Genomic DNA, 25,619 nt, shown 5'->3' with positions numbered 1-25,619 from the left:
AAAGAGCAAATGAGGACGTTTTATTTTACAGTCGAAGGGTTTTACAAGCATAAAGTCAGCGCTGTTTGGACCAGAGTGTTTTCCCGTTGCATCCGAGGCACCTTCCAGCTCCATTTTGGCGTACACTCCTTAAATGCTGGGGGGAGTTTAAATCTATTTTGGCTTGATTTTGATGTCTGACTGAGGCTCAAGTAAAGCATACATGATATTCAGGACTCCTCCTGCACTAATGGAGACAATTTCCTAGGTAAAACACTTTGGGATGGAATGTCACGTATAAATCTGCTCGACATAGGCTCCACCCCGCCCTGACTCCACAAAGCACACAAACAAACAAAAACAGAACAAAAAGGATAATCAGGACTCTGTTTGTGTCTGCTAATTAGACAGAAAGTTTCCTCTGCCTCAAAATAGAAATAGTCCGCTTCTCAGAATCAATTACAAAGTGCAGTCCACTGCCAACAGCTCACACGACACAAGCCGGGACACAGATTTCAGACGCTGCTGGCCACGTTCAGGTCACTTTGTAAAAAGACAGTCACGGAGTCGTTTAGAAGTTCAATCCTGGGCTCAAGAGTGAGGCCGGAGTTATAATTAACGTTCAGCGGGCCCGTTACCACTGACAGAGCTCACACACTCATTCTTTGTCTGTCTTAATTCAAGCCATCGTTTCACTGCAGGAACTCAAAGAGACAAAAATTCGCCAACTAGAATTCAACATATATGGGCATTTATGGGTAAAAAAAATTGAGAGAATTACAAGCATTTCCCTTTATTATTATTATTATTATTATTGCTGCCAGGGTGGAAGAGCATCTGAAACGGCATTTAGACCAAAAATTCATTACTATGTTAAAGTTGATAGATAAGTACAATTACCATAAGCAAACAAGATGTCTACACTGAATTTTATATGGTGAGCCAGTGTGTTGGATTTGATGGGAAATCTGCTGGATTAGATAAAAAAAAAAAAAAAAAAAAATAGCAAAAGGTTACCAGGATGCAAGTAAAAAATTTAAAATAAAAAAAGTTAAATAAAAAAAAAAAATGCATAAAAAATTTCCAAGGATGAAAGTAAAACATTAGCAAAAAAAGAAATGAAAATTAAAAATGGCAAGCAAGCTACATTTATAATTATTAAAATATGATGATACATTTAAATGTCGGATTTCTTGGGTCTTGAACAGACCTTTCATAAGTGAAAGTGAAATTAAACTCTTCCTCGGTTTGCGAAGGACCCCTGGGTGACCCACGTTTTACCCCACTGGGACAGAGGCAACTATCGTCAAATCTGTTTATCATAACTAGATCAGAAGGAGTTTGTCAGTGATATGGTGATGTTTAAAAATGACAGACATCGCTCCTGTAACGGACGGGGAGACAGAGATCAGTGCAGGTTTTACAGACTGCCACGGCCATGACTGGTAAAAAAAAAAAAAAAAAAAAAAAAAAAAAAAGTAAAACAAAAATAAGCAGAAATCATCATATCAGAGGTAGGCAATGCTGACCAGCAATTTTTTGTTTTATGAAAGGCCTGACCTTTTAATGGCCTGACCTCCGTGGCCACCCACAATATCAGGCTGCTTTGGGTGATAGATGTGTGGGCGTGCCCTGTGCCAGGCGAGGGACTGTGTGTGTGTGTGTATGTGTGTGTGTGTGTGTGTGTGTGTGTGTGTGTGTGTGTGTGAGAGAGAGAGAGAGAGAGAGAGAGAGAGAGAGCACATTTCTCATGTGAGTGCCATGGGAAAGAGTGTGATGGTCACACACTGCAAAAAACCTCTGGGGAAAGAGCTCCCTACTATCCTCCTGTTTTCCATTCGGCCTTGCCTTCCCTTTAATCAGGGACATGGGACCCAGGGGGAGAAAGAGAGAGGGAGAGAGAGAGAGAAGAGAGAGAGAGAGAGAGAGAGAGAGAGAGAGGGAGAGTTTGCTATATAAAGTGATGGCATGCCACAGGTCCCTGAGGGGGGAGAGAGCGATGAGTCACCCGGCCTGTTGTTGCACAGAGAAGCACTGGAGCAGAGCAACGACCTGGTCTTTCTGTCTTTCTTTTGCTCTTTCTTTCTTTGTTTCTTTGTTTGTTTGTTTGTTTGTTTGTTTCTTTCTTTCTTTCTATTTTGCTCTCTTCCCGTCTTTTTCTTCTTTCCCTTATTTCCTCTCTCCATTCCTTCATCGCTTCCTCTTTCCCATTCTTCATTCCTTCCCTCCTCTCTTCCTTTGTTCCTCTCTTCCTCCCTTTGTTTCTTTCTTCCTCCATTTCTTTATAAAAAAAAAAAAAGTGCAACAGCAGAATTTGAAATGTCGAGCCACGAGTGGTGAGGAGGGACACAGATCAACGTCACAGCGCCATGACAACGGAGCAAATATTCCTGTGCCGATGGCGTTACATAATCCCACTTGTTTCCGATTCAGTTTCAGGATGTTTCTAAAAACGAGGTAAAATAACGCAGAAAACCTGTAAAAACTCAGTGTTGACCAGAAAACACATCGTGAGCACGGTTTGCATTCCTTTTCGAGACCAATACAATATATTAGCACATGCCAGCATTTTACTTTTCAGTGAGTAACGACCATAAAAAGAGATGTAGTGGGAGATTATCCCACCTACATTCATTCATGAAGCGGTGTTTTATATGGATCAGCTGTTCACAGAATTTATCTGATAATCTTTTGATTCCGATGTTTCATCTCAAATATGGTGATGTTAATACACCCTGGAGGTTCCCTATTGCCTTCACAGTGAAGAACACAGAACCCATGGCTCACACCCTCACACACAAGAGCAGCTAAAGGAGAGCTGGCCAGGTTATCTTCACATCTGATCGGGTTCCTTGGAAGAAGTCAAAGTATGTACACTGCCTAGGTGAAAATTTTAAGAGACATGTATACTAATGCTGCCTTCAAGGTCTCCTCATAAACTCTGACTTTTGACTTTGAAAGTTGTAAATACGACTTGTCATGCTTTCAAGTGCTTTGGGTTTGAAATGATAAGTGATTCCTTGATGGCTGTTATTTTATTTTAACAATGAAGGAGGAAGGAGAAAATGAACATAAAGCATACAATCTATGTTTTAATACATTTGACAACCAAAAGCAGGTGTGCATGTCATGTGCATCGTAAATTAGTATTGTTGCAGATTTTTATTTTGCACATTTTAACGCTAATGATCTATATAAAATGCAGCCAATATACAAAAGTATTTCATCTCATTCCTCACATCAGTTGCTGCACCGGCATGGCTTGGATTTGCCTCTTTGTTGTGTTATTCATGTGTGGCCAACTTGTAATTACAATATTTCCGGCAGCACTTAGGGCATCATGATGTATCCTTGTCTATTCAAGTTTTGTTATTTCAGACCATCAAAGGTATGTCTATAAATGTAGTGAAAACGGGTTGTTTTGTAGTTTACGTTACTGTTGCATCAGTGCTTGCCTATTCAAACACGGCACCTTTGTAAGGATGCATACATGAATCTGGCACAAATACGGCTTTTATAAAGAGTTGCCAAGGCTGCCGACATGTGTGTGTTAAGCAGCTCGGTGCTGTTTTCGCACAAACACACACACACACTCACCCTTCAACTGTCACTGCAAGACACAGCTTGCCGTTGTCGACAATCACTGGAGGTTGTTTTTCCGACATACTTTAGTTCAAGGGTATTCTGATCATGTATTTTCATGCATAGCCACACACACACACACATGCACACGCAACACGCTCACAAGTCGATGGAGACACACGCACCAACACACTCCATCCACTGTCATGAGTAAGCACCGAGCCCTATCATTAATAATTCCCCCCTATGTGATGACATTCATATGGATACTAAAACTGTTCCATTCCACTCGCATATCCAATTTTACTTTTTCACAAATACACAAAGCTGGCTTACCACTCAGAACTCATATATGACAAGCAGGCTATGTTTTCTTCTCACTTCCACTCTCCTGCAGCCTTAATCGCAACGTTCAACCGAGCTCTGCCAAAAAGGGACCTGATTATTATGGGACCGGCAGCCAGGCCTTGGCAGCTCCAACTCCCTTGTCTCTGGGTCTATGTACAGTTCCCCACGCTTGACTAACAGTGACTTGGACGGCGAGGGATGACAGTGGCTGTTCCCATGGCCACCCCTTGTTACTCTTTCCAATAACAATGGAGGAGGTTAGTGTTTATAGAGAGATTTATGGAGCTGCAAAAGAAGTGGCTTCTTCCGTTGGCGTTGCTGCTGTCCTTCCCTGTACATTGTGTCCTCCTTTCTTTAAGCCTCTATTAACGCAAGGACAGTGATGTGCACAGTCTTATGCATGTCTGTACGGCCAGTGCAACTTTATGTTCAATGCCATGCAGCTTTCATAGCAGTACCCCTCTGAAAAGCATTAAGGCACACTGTCAGTTTCAATGAAATGTACATCTTTGGTGCACTTTCAAGGTGACTGATTGTCACCCGTGAACCTTGGTTGCATGGTGTCTCATCTAGTAAATGAAATTCATTGTTTCACAGTGAAATCCAATTGAGCAAGCCCATTACAGCAACGAGGCAAAATTGTCACACAGCAAGTAGGGCTCTTGCAGTTGCTAAACATCCCATAAACGTTGGAAGTGCAGCGCTCAAAACGAGACTGTAAAGTCTGACAAAATGACTTCAACCTTCAGGTCGTCATAAATCTACAAAGCTTACATGACTTTTCATAAAGGACCTCTCTGTTCAGGGCTAATAATGTAATTAACCATATCTTGAGAGGATTCAAATCTGGAATCATATGATGAAGTGGATCATATGATGAAACAAACTAATGTTTTTCTTACCATGAGCCTCTGAGTCACCAAAGTCTGACTCATGTGGAAAAACCTCTGGTTAGAAAATGAATGATTCTGGGTAAGTTAAGGGTCTGAAAGATAATTTCTCTATTGATGTCAAGTGAGCAGCATTTCAGCAGATTTGTCATGCCGTTCACAATGGCTTGGCTGAGAGACATTTTGAAACATTCAAGTTTCTACATATGTACATATCTGATTTATATGCAAGTACTGGGCCTGAAGGCTTTCAGTCTGTGGTTTAAATACTTTCTTTGTGGTACAGATAATTATGAAGAAAAGCAGAATTGAGAGTCCCACTATGCACAGGGTACGACTTAATATATTAGATCAAAATCGTCATACAAGTCAAGACATGAGACCTTTTTTATGCAATGAGGATATAAAGGCATTATGCTATGTCTAAATTTGCTCCCATTGGGGTCTTGGAGTTTGAAAGTCATAGGTGGTTTGTGGCCAGCTTTGCCTCATCTACATCCTTGACATTTTGTTGCTAAAAGGTGTGTTCACCAGCATGTCTGCAGTGCTTTGCTTAACCTCTAGAGAGTTTCCTCCTCTAGTTCAGTTGCCTAAATCTATGTCCTGTTAAAAAAGCTAAATGCAGGAAATCCCCCAAACCCAAGGTTTAATGGACATAAGGAGATGGATTTTGACATCTGATAGTCAGCAATTCCTCAAGATGAAGTCAAACGCTTTCTTAGTATATGGGCCTGTAAGTTCCAACTCAAACAAAAACCTATAATGATACTGATGTGTCCAACCTGAGATGCAAAGAGCAATAAGCAAGGACAAATCCACCCTCCGTAGAAGCATCATAGAAACGCCAGGACATCTGAGCCAGAGTCAAAAGGTGGAAAAACTTCTTTACTTTCAGCCAATGGCTAATGACAAACTGTAAGAAAGTAAAAAGCCAGCTGATGTTGCGGGCTGACTGTCAGCCCCAGCTGACCAGAGCCTGGCCAAGGATCTGCAAACCAAACAGGAATTCAGTCTCTTAAAGGCCCTTTCCTTCTCACAATCAAGCAAGTATGTGATAGCCGCTATTTTTAGATTGCCCCCCCCCTTGTTTCTCTCTCTTTATATCCCTTTTGTTACCTCCCTCTCCGTCTCTTATCCTCTCCCTCCCTCCTTCTCTCTTTCTGTGCTTCCCCGTTTTGTCAACAAAACCTCCTCGGACCTATGATGTTCTGACAACCAGTGCTTGACTTGCACATCACCCCTACCAACTGTACCGAAGCCCAAAACGCCCCACCAAAATCTCATTCTCCCTGCAGAAACAATGTTACACACAGTCTGGCTTGTAAACTGAGCTGGGAGAACAGGAACATTTCTTGCTCACATTGCCATATATGGATCTTGCATAGACCTTTGTGAGAAGAATGGATTTGCTGTTGATAAATTTACATGCAAAACATCGGGGGGAACCTGATCGTTCCCAGATTGCTGGCGAAATGTGTACTTTATATCATACCGCAGCCAGTCTGGTTTGAATCTTTTGAGGGCAGAACGTTCATAGCACTGCATTCCCTCGTTTGTAACTCATTTGGATTGGGTTCTGATGGCAGTAAAATGAAATGGAAATTTGACAGCGCTGTCAATGTGCTGCAGTTTGAAAGATATGGCCGTGTGGAGGGCTAGGGGGGCAGCAGGTGTTTTTTTGTGGCAGTGGTGCAGAGCAAGTATAGAAAAGAAGGATGAGCAAAATCCGCTTTGACAGATTGTTTGTGAGATCTTCTGTCCAGGGTCCAAGATCCTGATTCCTTTGAAGGTCAAGAAAAGCGGATGGTACAGGAGAGTGCAGGAAAGAAAGAAGGAGGCTGGAAAAACATGGCACCACAGGGGAAAAGATTTCTAATTATTTACTTTAGAAACTGAAGTGATAACCTGATCAGCTTTAGCTATCAGAGCAGCTTGATACAGATAGTAGGTGACTTAATCCCATTGTTGGCTAAATCTTGGGTCATCTATGTTGTGCTTTACAAATTAAGTCTGTTACTAACTAATGAACTTGAGGCATTTGGAAAATATGTCTAAACATCAGCCTGCTTTTATCCAATATGCTCCTGTAACTTGCATTTCTCTAGCACTGTCTTCAAAATCCAGTAATTATGGTATTTGATCTCAACACGGGTTGGTTTCAGTTCTTGGCGAGCCTTTCTTCCATAAATGGAACACACTGCAAAGCATTGTGAATGTGAGAACTGCTTGTACCCATTAATGATTTTTAAAGCAATGATATCACACATTTTCTGTGGTGTTTGGCATTGCTTCTTTTTTGTGGACCATTGGACTGATGATTTCTTTTTTCATCCAAAGATCTTCCAAGAAAACAAATCAGTCACAGTGAGACGGCCCCTGAGATAACCTAACAAAAGAAAGAACATTAACAGAAAGGGAGTGGGGAGAGGGCGAAGAAGGAGGGGCGGAGAGGCGAAGGGAGTTGTGATGGAGGGTGGTGGGGCAGGATGGGGTGGAGTGTCGGAGGGGAGGATGAGGAATGAATTACCCTGGTGGGTGGAGAAGTTGGGGAGTGGAGGGAGGCACTGGGTTTCAACTGGTTCCAGTGGAGGAGGAGGAGGAGGAGAAGGAGGAGGTTAGAGTGGAGAGCAAGGGATGCCTGGGCTATGAATCAGCTGTCTAAATATGGTCCCTGCTCTTCATCGCAACACACCCATCCACTCCCTGCACTCAGTGGATGGAGATCTCCCTCTCCCTCAGTTTATCTTTCCCTCATGCTCTCCCACATAACAGCCTGTCCCACCCTCCTCATCTTGAATCAATCGATCACTTCTTTCACTCACATTTCAGCTCCTCACTTCACCGTGTTCTGTCTTTTTCAGTCCCTCTAGCATGTCAGCAACAACCAAAAACATACATAACAATCCACAGACAATATAACAGTGAAGCGATATGAACTGTTAATGACAATTTCTTGCATTTTCTTGCACTAAACCTTTAGAGCAATGATGCACAACTCGTTTTCCATGGGGGCCAGTAGAAGTTTGAAACATGACTCGGGATCCACAGCATGTATGTTTCAAACAGCTTATTTCACAAATGATCTCTCTTTGCACAAATTTTCATAATATGTAAATATAGCATTGTTATAAAACCTTCAATTATCAATTTGCTGGTAATTATACAGAGGAGCACACTGATCATGTAAATTAATTAGCAATTATTATGTTATTGGGCTGGATTTTATGGCACCGGGTCATATGTTTTGCATGCGTGCATAAGAGCATGCAATATTTGTTAAACTAAACAGATGGCTTCTTGATCTACAAACACATCAGTCATTTCAAAGGTTGAGTTGAATCTCTGTGGGTGAGGGGAAGCTAGCTAACTTCGAATGGCAAAAACTTTGGTCAAAATATATACAAAAAATTTAAAAATGAATGCAATAACTAATGTTTTTTTTTTATTATTATGCTAGCCAATTAGCTTACCAGCTATTAGCTATAGCTAAGTTTGACTTTAGAAGTTCAGCTTGGAAAACTAGCTAACCTAGACGGCTAGACTGTATCCATTTAAATGAACAAAGCAGCCTCTCAAGTGTGTGTGTTTTTTTTATGTAATACTTCAATTTGCTAAATTTCTTATTTACATTCTTTTATGTAACAGTTTATCATCCATATTTTTGCCGTGTTCACCTCATATGGGAAGCAACGTAGAGGTCGGGCAGATTCTCATCAGAACAACTTGCAAGAGTTTCCAGTTTGAACGCACGTGAACCGGAACGTAAGGTAACGTTACAGTCCGGCAAAATGTAACCATCAATTAAACCATTAAACCAACAAAATATTCTCAGATTTATGATCATTAGAGTTCGTTTCGGTAACACTTTACAATAATAGTACAACAATTAACGTTAGTTAATGTTAGTTAATGCCGTAATGGTTAATTAACTGTTAGTTAATGATTATTATGGCATTTAATAATGTTAATAATATCTACAATAACCGTTAAATAACATATAAATTAATACCTTAGCATGAACAGCATTAGTACATGATTCTTAGATACATTAGTTAACGGTTAGTTAACTGTTACTTAATGTTTATCACCTGTTACTTAATGTTTATTACCTGTTACTTAATGTTTATTATGGCATTAACTAACGTTAATTGTTGTACTCTTACTGTAAAGTGTTACCTTCGTTTCTTAGTTAAAAAAAATTAGTTACATTAAATTTGTATTTATTTACGTTTAATGGTAGCCATAATCCAGATACTTTGGTATTATTTATCTCTTATTTGAATATATTGGAGCTTAAATAAAATGCAAAAATCCTAGTTGGATGTGCCATATGAGATTCCGAATGTGGAGTTTGGTTTCAAGCATCGTGACAGAACCCAGCAGACATCGTGTCTGTGCTGTTTTATCTACGAACTTTTGTATTGACACAGTGTCAGTGTGTTTGTGCGAAAATCCTGTTTAACCTTCTGTCTCGTAAACACGTGATCTGCACTGATGCACCAAGTGGAAGCTGTTAGTTTAACACTGTCCTGCTGGCAAGTGAACTGGCTGCAAAAAGCAAACGTCGTCTTCACGTTGAGGTCAGCTGAGCCGACTCCCCCTCAAGCTTGAGAGGACAGGACACTTTCCCATGTCACAAAAACCTAAGTTTGAATACAAATCGACCATATCAGACTTCTCACTTTTATGTCACTGACTGATTGTCACACACATCTTTAGTCTCTTCTTTTATGGTTGTTTTATATTGAGCCATTATTTTTCCATGGCCAATTTAAAGACCTCCACGAAGGCGGCAGACGTGGTTGCTAGGAGATTTGTGATGCAACTGCAACGCCTCTATTCCTGGTTTGTTGTTTTTGCAGGGGACTGTCAAACTACCCAGAGGACTTTTGGAGCCTGAACTATTCACATTCATGCCTTTTGCTCTCCCTCTTATTCTTTCTCTCTCTCTGTCACACACACACACACACACACACACCATGGAGTTGTGACATTCCAGGTTGGATCCACTGTAAGTACAGTCACCCCTGCTCTGTGACTGCAGCATTGCACCATATGGACTCAGCTGTCAAAGATCTGAGCTCAGATCTAAGTAAATCTAAGACCTACTCGACATTTGGGCACACACACACACACATACACACACACACACACACACACACTGGACAGCTGCTTGTGCTAACAGAGAGAGAGTCACTTTCAGCTGATGTGTTGACAGAGTCTCCGCAGATTAGGCTCCACTTACTCCCCTGCCACCTCATATCTCTATCTTAAAATACCTTTATGCATATTGTTAGTAATAGTGCAACACTTGCTCTACTGCAGGAGGAAAGCCTGTTGGTTTTGGGTGAGGTCTGCTCACCATGGGATGGCTTTTTGAATGCCGTTACTGATCATTTTTGACAGATGCTGTGGAGGGCGGATGTTTCTGCTAGGATTTAATATCTTTAAGTTTGATCGTTTTGATGCCAAAAAATATAAAGGGAAGCCTGGAGGGAGTGGAGCAGTGAGTGGCAGGTCTACAGCCAATAAAGCGAAGATGAAACACCCCGTGCCTCACTACAAAGCGCTCAAGCTGTGTCTTCTCCCCGTGCGAGCAACCCCTTTTTGACAGTAAACACCAGTGAGTTACAGTATGTTTGGACTATCAGCGGAGAGCCGGGGCAGGGCTTTTCCTCGGGGCACCAGATAGATTCCCTCCTGTAATCAGGAGTGACTGGATCGAAACCATGCATCTGACACCTCACAAAGCCTGCCTTTGATACACTGTCAGATCAAACAGGATTGAATTTGGAGAAGCTCAATGGAGAAATGTCTGCAAGCAATCGGAAAATATTGCGAGGCCACACGGCTCTAATGCATCGGTTTCAAACATTTTCATGTCACAAACCTCAAAGGACAGACACACGTCACCCAGGGAACTCTGCATGGGAATATATTTTAGTGTTAAATTGTAACCTATAGATTTTACATGGATAACAGCTGTGAGAATGAACCCTGCTATTATTACAATAGTCATTCTTATACATTTTCTAAATGTTTGAATCCTAATTGCACATTTAATTCCACAGTAATGTAGCTTTGATACTTCTGGCTATGAGTTGTTTGTCCTTATAAGAATTTATGCTTGCTCTACTTTTGTAATTCATGCCAGTGATTGCCAAAGTGCCCGAAATGTAATGTCATGGCTTCAGTGTCCTTGGGATGACCGTGGTCTCAGTGAAGCACACAAGGACACACTGGGGCCACAAGCCTTTTGAAACCTAAGAGACAAATTGTTTAAATGTTACAAGAAAACGATTTATGATAATTATAAAAATGTATGTAAAAGTAAATTGCAAGACAATTGCCATAAACTACCACAAAATTCCCACCAAAAAATAAAAAGGAAATGAAGTTGGAACAAAACAAAAAGTGAATTTTGTCAAGAGGGTGAAATAAAACCTTTTAACCGAGACGCCCATCTCAGGGGGCTCCTGGGTTTCAAAAGCTCAAAGATGTCACCAAGGCGTGGAAGTGAACCGATCGCCATGAAACCAAGCACCTCACTGGACGCTCTGCCGGGTCAGGGGTCATTTGTTCAACTTCTCATTCACACCCATTAAACTCAAAGGATTAAAAAAACACAACCTTTGACCCACAGTTTTCATGGTTAGACGATACAAATGTCGCTTTAGGCCTGCTGACCTCTGAAAGAACCAAGAGTGAGTGTGTGGAGCTTCTTCACAGCAGCTACTCTGACATGCACAGCAGCTGAACACAGGCGGCACTAATGACATTCATTTAGTCCTAACAGAGGCAGGGGCCTGCTGTGGTTCATGCTGGCTCACTGGAAAGAAATGGAATTGAGTCATAATTAATGTAATTAGTCACCTGTGTTTACCCTGCTATTTTATTTCAAAATGGCTGCTGTGATAAAGGGCTATTGTGTGAGTGCCACATCATCCTGTTTTACTGTATGTATCGTTTTGCACTCATCCAGCATAGTAGGAGAAAAAAGAAACATAAAACTGCAGTGTGGCTTTCAGTTAGTCGTGACACTAAATTGTATATTCATGCATTCAATAATTACCCTTAATCTACCCAGCATGCTAGTGGCTAGTAGCTAACTAGCTAGCAATGCTGTGCTCAATGCAGAGTGGTGGCCAATTAGCTGATAGCACCTTCCTCAAATTATGAAATGCACCTCCTATCATACATGACATGATATCCTTCTTCAAAGAGGAAAGAAACTTCATTGGATGACATCAAATGTGACCTTTTCTCTGTTTATTCTGACTTCCATGTCACAAAAGTCTCCACGTATGTGTCTACGTCTTGGTATTCTGTTGACTCTGCCATCCAGATGTCGTAATTCTGCATTGAAGACATCCTGGGAACTGGGAGAAATCCCAGGTCCCATTTAGGAAAAGTGTCCTCTCACGCCCTTCCCAATGGGACGTCCCACTGAGAAACTTGGGTATGATTTCTGTATCCTCGGTTCGCCTAGCAACACATGACATCAAAACAAGTTCCTGGCTACAACAAAAACCTGTTGGGTGAAAACTGTCAGCAAACATAAACTGTGATACTTTATTTTATTAGGAGTACCACAGTGTGTCATTTCATTTTGTGCACTAATAGAAAAATACTGGGAATTGCTTTGGGGTATAGCAAGCAATGAACATGCTAAAAATTACGGAGTGAAGTTGTCGAACGTGTCCCGATGGGAACTGGGAGGTTCAAACTGGGCTCTTCCCAGCTGCCACAATGATTCAAATGGAGGATCACAGTTTGCTGGTAGGGGTTCATTGTCTTGCCAACTTGAGCACAAGGCAGTTGACTGACATTTATTAGCTGCTGCAGGAATCAAAGCTGCCATTGTCTGATTAGAAGAAGTCTCGCTAACCAAAGTCCATTTACCTCCACGGTGTTTAGTGGTGTTGAGGTGTTGGTACATGGAGGAATAAGCCGACCATACTAATGAATCCTCACAAAGGTCAAGTATTTATGTGTTGACACACAGTCTCAAGCAGCCAAAATAACAGTGCTACAGTTCACAGGGGGGTGTTGGTGGAGTCTTTCGCTGTACTGTGCTGATTTTGAAAGAATCTGACCTTGAAGGGCAACAGAGGAGCACACAGAAAAATTGAAAACAGAAAAACACATTGTGGTTTGTGCTTTTAATGAAGATGAATCTGACCTTATGTCATAGTTGGCAACCATAAACAAAGCCAGTGTTTTGAGTTAGCGAGGGAGCTAGCGATAGGCATTACAGGGGGAGTTTTCTCTTGCCACAGGGCCCAGGCTGTTGGCTAACGCCAGCAAAATCTCAACCCGTTCTGTTTTTCAGCTCGTCATATTTCAAGCAGACTGTATTGGAAACTTGCAGCACTCAGCGCCTCCATTTTAACAGTTGCTAATTAAAATATTGATTTATGAGGCTTTCGGATTGGGAAATTATTCAGTCATCCAGTTCTCTCAAACGCGATCATGGAAATGAGCTTTTTCTAATTGAGAGCTCTGGCCTCTAAGGATTCATCTGCACATCATTATATATAAAATGCAGTGCTGTTATTCCAAGAGGAGCAAGCCAGGTGTGTTGTGTGTGTGTGTGTGTGTACTGCAACAGGGCAATAAAGTATTTTGTACGCCCACCTCATATTTATGTGTGTTAGAGTACCATTACTGCACAGTCATTTAGAGTCAGACAGTCGGGGTTGCCTAAGACATCACTCTCCTTCCACATCTGCCCGACTCTTGGAAAGAGAGAGGGAGCGAGGGAGAGAGAAATGGAGAGAGTGAGGGCTGTCCAAGCCGTGATGTCTGAGTCAAGGGTGGAAACTCTGAATGTTCTCGCGCCACTGTGCAAAAAGCTGCAAGCGATTACACATCACACTGCGGCCTTGCAGGCTAAAAAAAGAAACGGGGCTCCCCTCAACTCCCAGAAAAAAAAAAAAAAAAAAAATCATGCACACTGTCTTTTTTAGTGAAATATCTAGCAGTTAAACCTCTCCCCTCTGTCCTCTGTCTCTCTCCCTTTCCTGCTCCTCTGCCTTAAACAGGACCTTGAGTGTGCTTGTGGTATTTTCCATCTTTGTTTTTTAGAAAAAAAGAGAAAGAGTGAAATGACTTTCCGAATGGATTCCTTATGACTTGGGCAGCCAGGGATCTGGGCTCACGTGTGAAGGCTTGTATTCTGAGGTCTTAAACATTGTGCACTGGGGGAGAAGAGAGTGATGTCAAACCTACATATAGCGGTGTGTACTGAGGTGGTGCATGGGTGCAGGTTGGGCTCATATGACCCATAGCGTGGAACATCTTGGACCATAATAATTAGAAACACACACGCCTGATCACTGGATAGCTGTAGTAGCAGAACTCATACTGAAGCAATGAGTGTGTATTATATGCATTATTTGTATTTTGAAGAGACCAGAAAGACAATGTGGTTGGGAACAAATCTTTTCGATTGTAGAATCTCTCATTTAGAAAGACAGTGTCGCTTGGATCTTGTTAGCATTCCCATAACATTTCATAAAAGTTTGAAAATGATTTCTCAAAATCGGGGAACATGTCATTGATTTCTTGCTGAAATGTGCGTGTGTTTTGCGGCGAGTGCTCTGATAAATAATTAAAATGCAAATATTGTATCTCGTTATTTTTCTCCAGTTCTGGATGTACATCCTCAGAGGAGGTGCAGTTAGATTTGATGTGTATGTGGCTCACAGTTCCACGCAAAATAATTGGATGGTTGAATCTCACTCGGGTCAAAGTGACAGTACCCAGACTAAAGATGTGATGAATATCTCTGTGTACTTTAGGGAATTAGGCTTGATAAAGTAGTGCTTAACTGGTAGCAATGTAAGAGCAAAGCAGAAAAGAGTTCTTCTCTTAAATATCATCTGTCCTTGGAAAAGTTCACATATTCAAATTCCTGAGTGGTTTGTGATTTTGCCAGGGCGATGATGAGAGATAGTACAGCCTGTCACTTAAGCACATGCCTGCACCGCTGTGAGGTAAGCCCTCGCCACTCCCTAAAATCGTCCGACTGAACCTTTTGCACCTCTACAAATTGAGTAACATCTATGGCAAGCCATCAGGCGGTTCTTAAACCACCACTGAGTCATGTTTACCCACAATTTTAGACAGTGAAGACATTCATTCACATTCAAGAGCCCAAGTTTTGGGAGTTTTTTTTTTTTTTTTTATCTTTGCTCACAAACATGCCACACCCATCTTTGTGTTAGTCAGGTGTCATTCAGAACTTCACACAAACAAACCACACACACACACACACACAGTACACATATACACAAGCACACATAAACATTGTTTCTCACCTGGTAGATCATAACTTTAAAGTTGCGCCTCTTGAGCAGCTCGGCCTCGTTGTTCTCCAGCTTCTTGATCTGGCCGCCCTGCCTCTCCAGGTTGGCGCGCACTGTCTTGACATTGATGCTCACCTTGCGCACCTTCTCCATCATTTTGCTGACACTGTTGGATGTGGTGGTGTGGCTCTTGGCCAGTTTGGTCAGCTCGCCCTGGATGCCCGTCACCGAGCGCTCCATCTCCTGCTGCCTGGCCTCCAGCGTGTTCTGGGTCTGCTGGATCTGGTCCACCGCCCCGATGATCTTGTCTAGCAGAGTCAGCACCATCCCCCCGTTCACCTGAAGGTCCACCTTTGCCGCCTCGTCGTCTTCGGCGGGTTGCCCCTCCGTGCCCGTGGCGGCTGCAGCAAGGGCATCCTCTTCATCGTCTGATGGTGGGAGGTTGACCTCATCATCTGAGACCTCAGTGAGGGTTTGTGGCTCCAGCTGGGCACTGGAGAGCTCTGCTTCCATGGCTGCCATGTCAGGGAGTTTGAGAATGTACAGTCAGATAAGTCAGCCTTAACTCTTCACCAGTGGCGCAGCTTCTTCACTTATGTTCTCTCTGGATTGTTTAATTTCTCACCTGCTCTTCCCTTTCTTCTGCTCTCTAGTCCCTCTGCACTTTTCTCCCCTCCTACTTTCACTTATCTCTTTCAAGCATACGTACGCTCCCTTTCCCTCTCCCTTGCTCTGTCTGCCCTCTCTTCTTCTAATCCCTGGAGTCAGGCCAGTGTACAGGGGAAGCTGAGCAGTGCTGGATGTTACCACATGAGCGCCGGGATGTGAATGCCACACCAGGCAGAGAAACCCTCCAGTCAAGCTGCAGCCAGCGGCGTTTTTCCTCTCCAGCCCCCTATTTTTTTTTTTCGCCCTGGACAATCCCCCTCCCTTAAAACCCTCCCCTGTCTCCTCCCCAACAACACCCACAGATCAAGGGGACTCCACCTACAAACGGCTAATCCAGCCCCCTCAGCGCTCGGACAACACACCCCCTCGGTCTGGCCGTGTCCCATCAGCATGGTTTGAATAGTTAGAGCAGGGCTGTGCTGAGCTCCTCGTATACAAGCTCAGGCACAGCAGAAGGAGGAATGTCAGACAGGATCTATTCGTTTTTTCCACTCCCCCCCTTCTGCAGAGCATGTTCAGCATAGAGCGAGGCTGTGTTGCGTGAGGATCAAGAACTCCTTCAAAGGGGGAAAAGGAGTCTGTACACCAGCCAGTTGCAGAAGAAGCTGCGATTGTCAAAACATGTCATTTTAACTTGGCATGATGCAAAAATATCAAAATGAAGAGGAAGGAAAATGAAAGCAAACCTCTATCACATCAGTGCTCCCTCTGCTGATCTGCGCTTACGAACTGACAGCTCACAAAATAATCACCAGTGCCTTGGTCCGCACGGCCACAGCTGTATACGTTTTCTTTCACAGTTCCTGGAGTGTGGTTTATAGAGATGCTTTATATTTGAACAGGGATTCATAAATGAATAGTAGGGGAGGTGTGCCTGAGAAGGTTGTGCTGCTAAAAGCGAGCAAGTGCCTTTACCACTAGCTGTGTCATTTGGAAAAAAAAACTAATCCCCACTCATGAGGCTTATATAACATCTAATTTGATTAGCTGGAGTTATGGCTTTTTTCTCCAGAGAAATATTTTCCTATATTCCTATATGCTATATATATATAAGTGGATTGTTAGCCAGGGGGATGTCCACCTGAATGGCAGGAGGCTAACAGTTAGCATGTGGAGCATCCAGCCAGTTTCCAGCACTCAGTAACAATGAGAGGAAGAGAGCACCACTACTGTCCTACAGAACAGCTGGGGGGGAAGTGAAATAATATCAGATTTTTCAAAACGGTGAAGTATCCCTTTAAGTGTGTAATACAAACTCAAGGCAGGACATTTTCCTACATGACTGTGCATCGCTGTGGCTGTGGTGTACACTCTGTGGTCATTATATTCTGGGTTCTGGGTTCAAATCCAATCCAATTTTTTTTTAATGTCATTTGCCACACTTTATTTGGTGTGTCAGGTATGTCAGGCAGGTGTGTAAATAGGAACACTGTGTAATTTTCAACATGGCCAAATATTCACATAACATACTAATTTCATTTGACAGAATTTGAGTCAACACTGAGACCTGAGGAAAAAGTCATTCTTTACAATTTGACAACTTGTACCTTTAGACAACACTGAAAGCAAAAAGCACCACAGCTGTTTTGATCAGTCAGCACTTAAATGAGCGGGCAGCTCATCTAGTCGACTGCTAGAATCATGGAATGGACTCAGAAAGTACCAGCTTCCATGGCCTCTTGACACAGGAGCTGTAATCAGTTGTAAGCAAACACACAAAATAAATGCATACAATCTATTTTTACAGCCAACATCCTAGAATCAATGTTCAGCAGCGGGTAACATTAACATAATAATTTGGGGATAATACTTGGAAGAGTGAATATCTTTGGAATCCATGGGAACCCCTTTGAACATCTTTTCAATTTAACCTTTGTTTACACACGTAATCTCAGGGTCTCATTCTCAACAGAGACCTGCCCGAGACAAACACGACCATACAACGCTGAGTTGCAGACAAACTGAACACAAAAGTTTAACACAAAATTTTTAATTCATTTCTATATCATATGCACTGTCTTCTCTGCAATCTTCTGCCAGCCACTTTGAAAAATATTCTAAAGCTTGCGAGTTATGAATAGCACATGGCACCCCTCTTTGAAAAGCTGCTTCTTGTAGAAGTCTCCGGCAGTAATTTATGTACATTATGGGAGTTCCACGCTTCCAAAATTGCTGGCTGGCAGCGGGCCAGTGTCCTGGTTTAAACCCTTGCGCCATGTGGAGCTGTGAAGGGGTGAAACTCGACTGAGCCTGTTTGCAAGAGGAAAATTTCTCGAGGATCTTGTTAGCACTGACTCAACACTTGGCCCGAGCTGTGGGCGAATCCACCACATCTGGTAGACCTTATTTTCAGGACATTTTCAAACGGGTTTTCGGTAACATTTCACCTGAGCTGCTGCTCATAAGAATTTACAAGGTGTCATAAGTGTGTTATAAGCACGTTGTGAGTGGATGATCATCATAATAATCGGTACTTGATATAACAAGCATAATTTGCAAAAATGTAGGGTTTTTATACTTTACTGGGCAATTACAGACATTCTCAACATACTGCTCAATTGAATGAAACTTTGGAAAAATGTAACAACATTATACAACTAAAATCTTGAGTTTGATGTGATATATGAATGTAGTTCTCTGTTGTCTAATGATTTTATTGCAAGATAGGCCTTATCGCTGCTTAAAGTAGGCTTATAAGATGTTAGTCATGTAACATAACACATGTCAAGTTACTAAGCTTAAATTAATGTCACTATATTGCATGCATGTCAAGTATACAGTCCTCATTTAATTAGGTATGCTTTGAGATTGATCTAAAATGTTTTGTATGAGCGTATAATAAACACTTACAGGTACAGTAACAAGCTTTTCTTCCTTTCCCTTCCAAATGATGTTTAAAAGCATATTATATACTTTTATTTCGAAGTTTTAAAAAAAATCTCACTTCCGGTGTTGGTTTCCGATTTTATCCTGGCTAACTGTGTGGAGATTGACACAGCTGCCTGGACCGCAGCATCCCGCATCCGCACACAGGAGGTGTGTGACGGTCGGACAAAATCCCAGGATCCTATTGTAAGTATATGAAGAATTTGACTTTTTGATTTAAAAAATGTATTAGATAATGTTCAGATTTGTTTATACGTCAGTGAAGGATTATTAATGTAGGAGAAGGGCGATCATTTTGCGTATGGACGATGATGCTGTGAAATTGACAGCTGCTCGTTTTTCCTTACATCTCAGCGATGCAAAGGATTTATTTTAAAATGATAATGATATGAAATGCTGTGTTTTGTGCTTGCCATATGAACCCATTTAATTATTAATTAATTCATTTCATTGTCAAATCCTGCCGCATCACGTTATAGGCACTATGACCGAGTCAAACCATAGGCCCGTATCCTGGCCTTATCGTGATGTTCGCCTGGTATCAGAGAAAGTAGATATATAGTTGTAAATCATTTGATATTGTGAATATTGTGAATCATGTGTAAAACGGACAGATGATTGCCTGACATTTAAAATGACAGATGCCCCCGATGGCTGCCGGGCCTAGCTCCAGCATCATGGCGTCCTTGAGAATTGAAGGGCAGCTGCAGCGGAGAGGTTAGGGATGCTGCGACACACCGAGCCTCATCCCTCACCTCCTCTGCACTTTATTAATTTCTTTAAGCCCCACTCTGAGGGAAATATGTAGTTATGCCGTATAGTCATTCGCAATGCATAAGAACTGCGTTTAGCAACATGGTGTTTTAAAGGTCTGAAGGGCTCATCCATTGATGGGCTGTAATCCCCTCAGAGATTATCGACGGAAACTCATTCAGAATTTCCGCTGTTTAATCTTGCTTCGTTTACAGGTAGACCTACATGTATTTATTACAAAAAACCCTATAATTTCTTGGATTTTAGGAGCCGCCCTAGATTTCGGCATAGGCTATATAAATAACCGATATATCTTCCAACCAGCCTCTTAACCAGTAAAGCTTCAAACCCTAGGATTGATTTGGCTGTTAATTTTTTCCATCGTGTTGTACCAAAATTCACAGTGAATCACGGGTTAGAGCAGTGTGGCACGAATGTAAAAAGTGTAAAATGATTGAAATAAAGTGCAGTTTGGTCCATCATCTTCATCCGAATTAATTCGACGGCCTTAATGATTTCTAAAATGTATGTAATCTTATTATATCAGCGTCATACTTCTGCCAGTAGGCAAAGTAATTTTAAACTGTAAGATTTTTGAATGGCGTTTGGTGTGACGTGCTCTAAATATGAGAGAGACAGTGCGGGTGCTTGGGCATTGCGTGGATGGCATTATTATGAGAAAATATAATTAAATAACTGTTTTCAGTAGTATTGGACTTTAAGCAAACACTTGTATCATTATAACATATTTATTATTCAGTCCAAATTTGGAGGTTCTTGTGATACAGCTGCAGGTTACCCAAATGTTGCACAGGAACATTATAGCTTCCAGGCCACTAGAAGAGAGAAAAATATATCTCTGGGGAAAATAATCACAACATGTCCTTTTTTTTCTCCTTTCTACCATTATAATGTTCCTGCAATATTCCAAAAATATTCAAATGGGAATTGAAGTTTTGCTTTTATATGTGTATACAGTAGCCTAATAGCATCCTTGTAAAATGTATTAAACAATTGCTATAGTAATCCTCTAATCCTATGATAATACCATTGAAAGACTTGTGAAATAAGTTAAGCAAAGAGTTAAAGAAAATCCTGAGCCTTGTCATCGTGTCCTCCTGTTTCAGGTGTAGTGCTGTGTGGTGGTCATCATGGGGGAGCTGTTCAGGAGCGAGGAGATGACCCTCGCCCAGCTCTTTCTCCAGTCAGAAGCAGCGTACTGCTGCGTCAGTGAACTGGGAGAACTGGGCATGGTCCAGTTCAGAGATGTAAGTATCAATGATTAAATAAGAAAGCAATTCATTTTTCTTCTTGTAGTACTTTGCAGACATGTGCTGCAGGTAGAGCTGCGTTGGAGGCTGAAATAATCTCATTGGTTGAGTTAAGCCTCTAGTGTTTCTGGCTAAGTAAGGCCCAGTGGAAAAAAAAACAGGATATCCAGTATGGCTCTTTCATTTGATTAAGAGCAGTGTCTTTGAAACATGACGCACGTTGAAGCGCTCTGAGCTTCTACACTTGAAGTCATTGTGAACTTCAGCCAAACAGCAAAAACAAAGCCTGACGCATGTGAACATGTTTTTTCTTTCCCACTTCCAGCTGAATCCAGACGTAAATGTGTTCCAGCGCAAGTTTGTTAATGAAGTGAGGAGATGTGAGGAGATGGACAGGAAACTGCGTAAGTCATGTTCCCAGTGTAGTTTGGCTTTGGGATGTGAACAGAGCCGTAGGGCCCACTGGGCAAATCAGGCACAGCGCTTTGGGCCCCGCATCAATGTGGTGCCTCTACAACAAATACCATTCACAAAAAAAAAAAAAAAAACTCAACTGAGCCTTTGAAACCTGACCAAGTTCACTTGATTTCTTTGAAAAACAAAGGGAAAGACAACAAGCTACTTAGAAAAAAACAACAAAAAACAAACAACAAAAAACTAAAGCAAAAAAAAAAAAAGAAAAAATACAAGAGAAATGGCAAAAGTATATTTATAATGAATAAATCATATATTGGTGATGCTGGATTGATGTCAGATTTTTTTGTGAGTAATGCTTGAGAGAGACGTATCAACCCTTTCACAAACATTTATCTTGTTGAAACCTGGGCAAATTCACCTGATTTCTTTCAAAAACATGAGAAAAAAGGTGATGAGCAAATTAGCATTAAATGACCATAGCAAAAAACAAAAACAAAAACAAAAAAAACAAACAAACAAAAACTACAGACAACTAGACTAGACAATTAGAAGAAAAAAAAACTAGAAAAGTATCAAGGCTAGTAAAAGACATAAAACTGTATTTATTATATTTATGTAGTTAAAATTATATTACAAGAAAAAAAAAATTAAATCACCTAAAACATTTTTGATCCTTTGATCCTCCTATTATAACATTGCCACAAAATCACACAAAAAATGTTTAAAAAAATTTACAAGAAAATCTTCCCCAAAAATTCCCCTAAAAATGATAAACAGAAAGAGTGAATTTTTGGTTCAGAGGGTGAAATAAAACCTCCCAACCCAGATGTCTGTGGATGGCACTGCATGTGACTGAGCATTGCATGGTGTCAGATACACAGCAGCAGGTTTACACGCATGCTCGTGTATTCAATGATTAAATAAAAAATTTCCTCTGCATAGGATTTGTGGAGAAGGAGATCAAGAAAGCCAATATCCCAATGGTGGACACCGGAGAAAATCCAGAAGTCCCGTTCCCCAGGGACATGATTGATCTGGAGGTAATCACCCTCCTGTGTTGATGTGGATAAGCTGAAGTTTCAGTGTGTTTTGTGCTGGGCCAAAAGCATCCACCTGAATGCCTTCACACCTGCTGTTTGTGCCTCACAGGCCACTTTTGAGAAGCTGGAGAACGAGCTGAAGGAGATCAACACCAACCAGGAAGCCCTGAAGAAGAACTTCCTGGAGCTGACGGAGCTCAAGCACATCCTGCGCCGCACACAGCAGTTCTTTGACGAGGTTCCATATTTCTTCCCCCTTGATGCATCGTCAGAACTGTTTCAGCATCCAGAAAGCCGCTCTCGCTCCCTTCTTCTACTCTCTTCATGTCCATCTGTTGCTCTGTTTTAGCCTGTAGCTCTAAAGACCATTATATATTATATATCATATAATGACACCACTGTATCATTATATGTTTGTAAGTGGTTGTGTATCTGTACACAATCAAAAAATCGTAATATTCCTAAATCTTACAAAAGATTCCACAATTTTTTGAGTGTTAAAAGCCCATAATGCAGTGCAGGAAACATTCTGCAAGTGACCAGCACAGTTTATGCATGTGAGTTTAACTAAACTGTGGTTTTCCTCATCTCTTTGACAGATGGAGGATCCAAATCTGCTGGAGGAGTCATCGGCCCTGATGGAGGGCAGCGAGGGGGGCCGCGGGGCCCCGCTCAGACTGGGGTAGAGTATTTCAAAATGTAGCCCATATTGAGATAGTTTTGATGAATATTGGGATTGTGATATGGATTGTAACCCACTTTAAAACTGTGGTTACCAAGGTAATTTCAGTGTTTTTAAAATACATTGTATTTCCCAATGAAACATCACTCCTATTGGTTATTGGCCATTGGTTCCAATCCCACTTGTTAATTGAATCTCTATGGGCAAAGCTCTGATCTCCTAAATCCTAATGTTCTGAAGGTTATACTGCATTTGTTTCTCTTTTCTTTTGATTTATTTGCAGATATGTATCTCTTAGCACATGTGTCCTTTGTGCAGGTTTGTAGCTGGTGTGATCAGCAGGGAGAGGATTCCCACCTTTGAGAGGATGCTGTGGAGGGTGTGTCGCGGCAACGTCTTTCTACGCCAGGCAGAAATCGAGGACCCTCTGGAGGATCCCACCACGGTCAGCACAAGCTAAGATGTCGCTTCACTCAGATAGACTGTAGTCAATAATAGATCATGTAAAAAATTGCAGATAGCTAGTTTAGGCAAGCCTAGTTGAAGTCAGACCACTACTGCAGCTTGAAACAATGAACCTAACCAGTTTTTACTCTGCTATTTCTTGTCCCTAGCTTGTGTGTACATGCACTAGCACAAAATTCAACAAGATAGACCTAAAACAGCAGGTAAACACAGGCGTTACTAAAGGCATTCATGAATCTTTGGTTCCGTTCTGGTCTAACAGAGCCAGGGTCCTGCTGTTGGTCCTGCTCACTCACTGGAAAGGCTCTTGCTGCCTTCAGATGGGGTCGTGTTTGCCATTTTCACGAGATGAGTCATATGAACGCCTCCTATTGCAGTATTCACGACTTAAGAAGTGGAAATTTTTCTGGAAGCTCCATGTCATGAGTCATGTGCATGACTTCTCATGAGCTCAGGAGTTTCATTTGGAGGCAGCATCAACCACACTAAAGTGGAACTGAACCTTCATTAATGTCATTAGTAACACCCGTGTTCACCTGTTATTTCAGATCAAAATGGCTGCTACTAAAAAGTTCTATTGTGAGATGACATGTGCACGTCTGTCGGTCTGATAACTTTAGCCCACCAAGCAAGCTCCCTGTAGGGAAGCACAGCCCATCAGAGTCGTGATGTGCAGTCTGGTCACGGGAGCCGGGAGATGACGGCTTCCAGCTTCGAGAATGCTGCCATGTTGTCTTCTTCAGGTTCCCGGGACTGGAGTTTTATACGTATTTTCCAGTTTGGACTTGAGTTACGCTGCTTTTAACGAGTGTTTGTTTGGCTTGGCTCGGCTTTCAACACACCCCAAGTAGCTAACTAGCTAGCCCAGGTAGCTACAAAATAATGCTAGCTCATGATATGTTATAGAACGGTACTATGGTGGTGGTAAATCCTACTGTGGAGTAAGCTATAAATTCTTTCATCCATAACTGAACACGCCCCTACAGATCCAAACATACAGTCAAGTACACCATAATCTAGATGAATTACTACCTCTTGCATATCCAGTTAGCTAGCCATATACAGTTTTTCAGCAACAGATGGACAGAAGAAGAAGCACGAAAAATCTGCAACTCCAGGAAACTGGCTGATTCACATGTGGACATTTCTCACACAAACACATGATCTTCATAGGTAAATGGTATGTTTACATTCTTTTTAGTTATGTTACGGTTATGTTTGTTTTCCAACAGGGTGACCAAGTCCACAAGTCGGTGTTCATCATCTTCTTCCAAGGTGACCAGCTGAAGAACAGGGTGAAGAAGATCTGTGAGGGGTCAGTGTCATACATGTGCCCACTTATCCTCGCCATCAAAGATCCACAATGGAACATCTCTGTGACAAAAACACTGCCATATTTTCCATCCATCCATCCTTGGATGCTACCTGAGACTTCCTGGTTGGGAATGATTAGTAGCAGGAAGTGTTCTCTCTCCACAGGCAAGGAGAAATAGTGAGAATCTTCATGAGTATCTTGCAAAAAAAAGGAAAGATCAAGGCAGATATTTCCACTTCTTGTGGATGACGTTACATTGCATACCTCTCGTTCCTTTGGAATCCTTTGAAATCCCTTGGAATGCTTTGCTGTTTGGTGTTCTGATCTCACCTTACAGGACTTCAGGGTATTTAAAAAAAACCCATTAAAATAGCACAGTGCTGCTTTTGAGACAGCCCCAAAGATGGGAGAAGGAGACTGTTTGCGATTAGAGGCTCTCAGTTTGATCTGTGTCAAAATGTGTTTTGGTGTGTTTGTCCAGGTTTCGTGCGTCTCTCTACCCCTGTCCAGAGACGCCTCAGGAGAGGAAGGAGATGTTAGCTGGGGTCAACACCCGCATCGACGACCTCCAAATGGTAACGTCATCTTTCACCAAGACAGAGCAAGACCCCTCTATACCGTCATCTTTACCACCTGTTAATTTATCTAGAATAAAAAGAAAAATCCAAAAACTAAGATAACAGAGAAGCACAGCTATACATTAACATTGACTATACCAGAGGTTTTCAAAACTTTTTCATGTTCTGGACCCCAAGCAGACCTCCAGTTCAAGTGATTTGCCCTCAGTATTCAGATATGAAAAGAGATTTTGGTTTCTGATAATTAATTGATGATAACTTGTTTATGATAATACTGGGAAAGTAGCAAAAAAGACCAAAAAATTTGTAAAAAAAAAAAAAAAAAAAAAAAAAAAAGTTTTATTAATTATAAGAAATCTGTGTTCATTATTATTAAAATAATATATTTAAACATCAGATCAGTGAGGCTGGATCGACGTCAGATTTCTTTTGTG

The 25,619-nt window shown here is 41.6% G+C and overlaps 2 protein-coding genes across 4 annotated transcripts in view; one reads left to right on the top strand and one right to left on the bottom strand.

Annotated features, from left to right (window-relative positions):
* cavin1b (caveolae associated protein 1b) overlaps positions 1-15,982 on the bottom strand; it is a 28,685-nt gene extending 12,703 nt beyond the window's left edge. Inside the window, exon 1 of the mRNA XM_030078406.1 lies at positions 15,122-15,982. Within this exon, the coding sequence (XP_029934266.1) occupies positions 15,122-15,631 (510 nt within the window). The 5' untranslated portion in view covers positions 15,632-15,982. The remainder of the gene's footprint in view (positions 1-15,121) is intronic.
* A 2,791-nt stretch (positions 15,983-18,773) lies between these two features.
* atp6v0a1b (ATPase H+ transporting V0 subunit a1b) overlaps positions 18,774-25,619 on the top strand; it is a 28,617-nt gene continuing 21,771 nt past the window's right edge. For 2 of the 3 annotated variants that reach the window (XM_030078164.1, XM_030078166.1), the window contains exons 1-8: positions 20,569-20,685; positions 21,014-21,092; positions 22,048-22,145; positions 22,255-22,383; positions 22,745-22,827; positions 23,146-23,272; positions 24,525-24,607; positions 25,089-25,182. In XM_030078164.1, the coding sequence (XP_029934024.1) occupies positions 20,569-20,685; positions 21,014-21,092; positions 22,048-22,145; positions 22,255-22,383; positions 22,745-22,827; positions 23,146-23,272; positions 24,525-24,607; positions 25,089-25,182 (810 nt within the window). Of the gene's footprint in view, positions 18,851-20,544; positions 20,686-21,013; positions 21,093-22,047; positions 22,146-22,254; positions 22,384-22,744; positions 22,828-23,145; positions 23,273-24,524; positions 24,608-25,088; positions 25,183-25,619 lie in introns of those variants that run through there. The other variant, XM_030078165.1, reaches the window with a different exon arrangement.

This window comes from Myripristis murdjan, chromosome 19, assembly GCF_902150065.1.
Source record: "Myripristis murdjan chromosome 19, fMyrMur1.1, whole genome shotgun sequence".
NCBI classification, from domain to species: Eukaryota; Metazoa; Chordata; class Actinopteri; order Holocentriformes; family Holocentridae; genus Myripristis; species Myripristis murdjan.
This window is presented reverse-complemented; position numbering and strand designations above follow the sequence as displayed.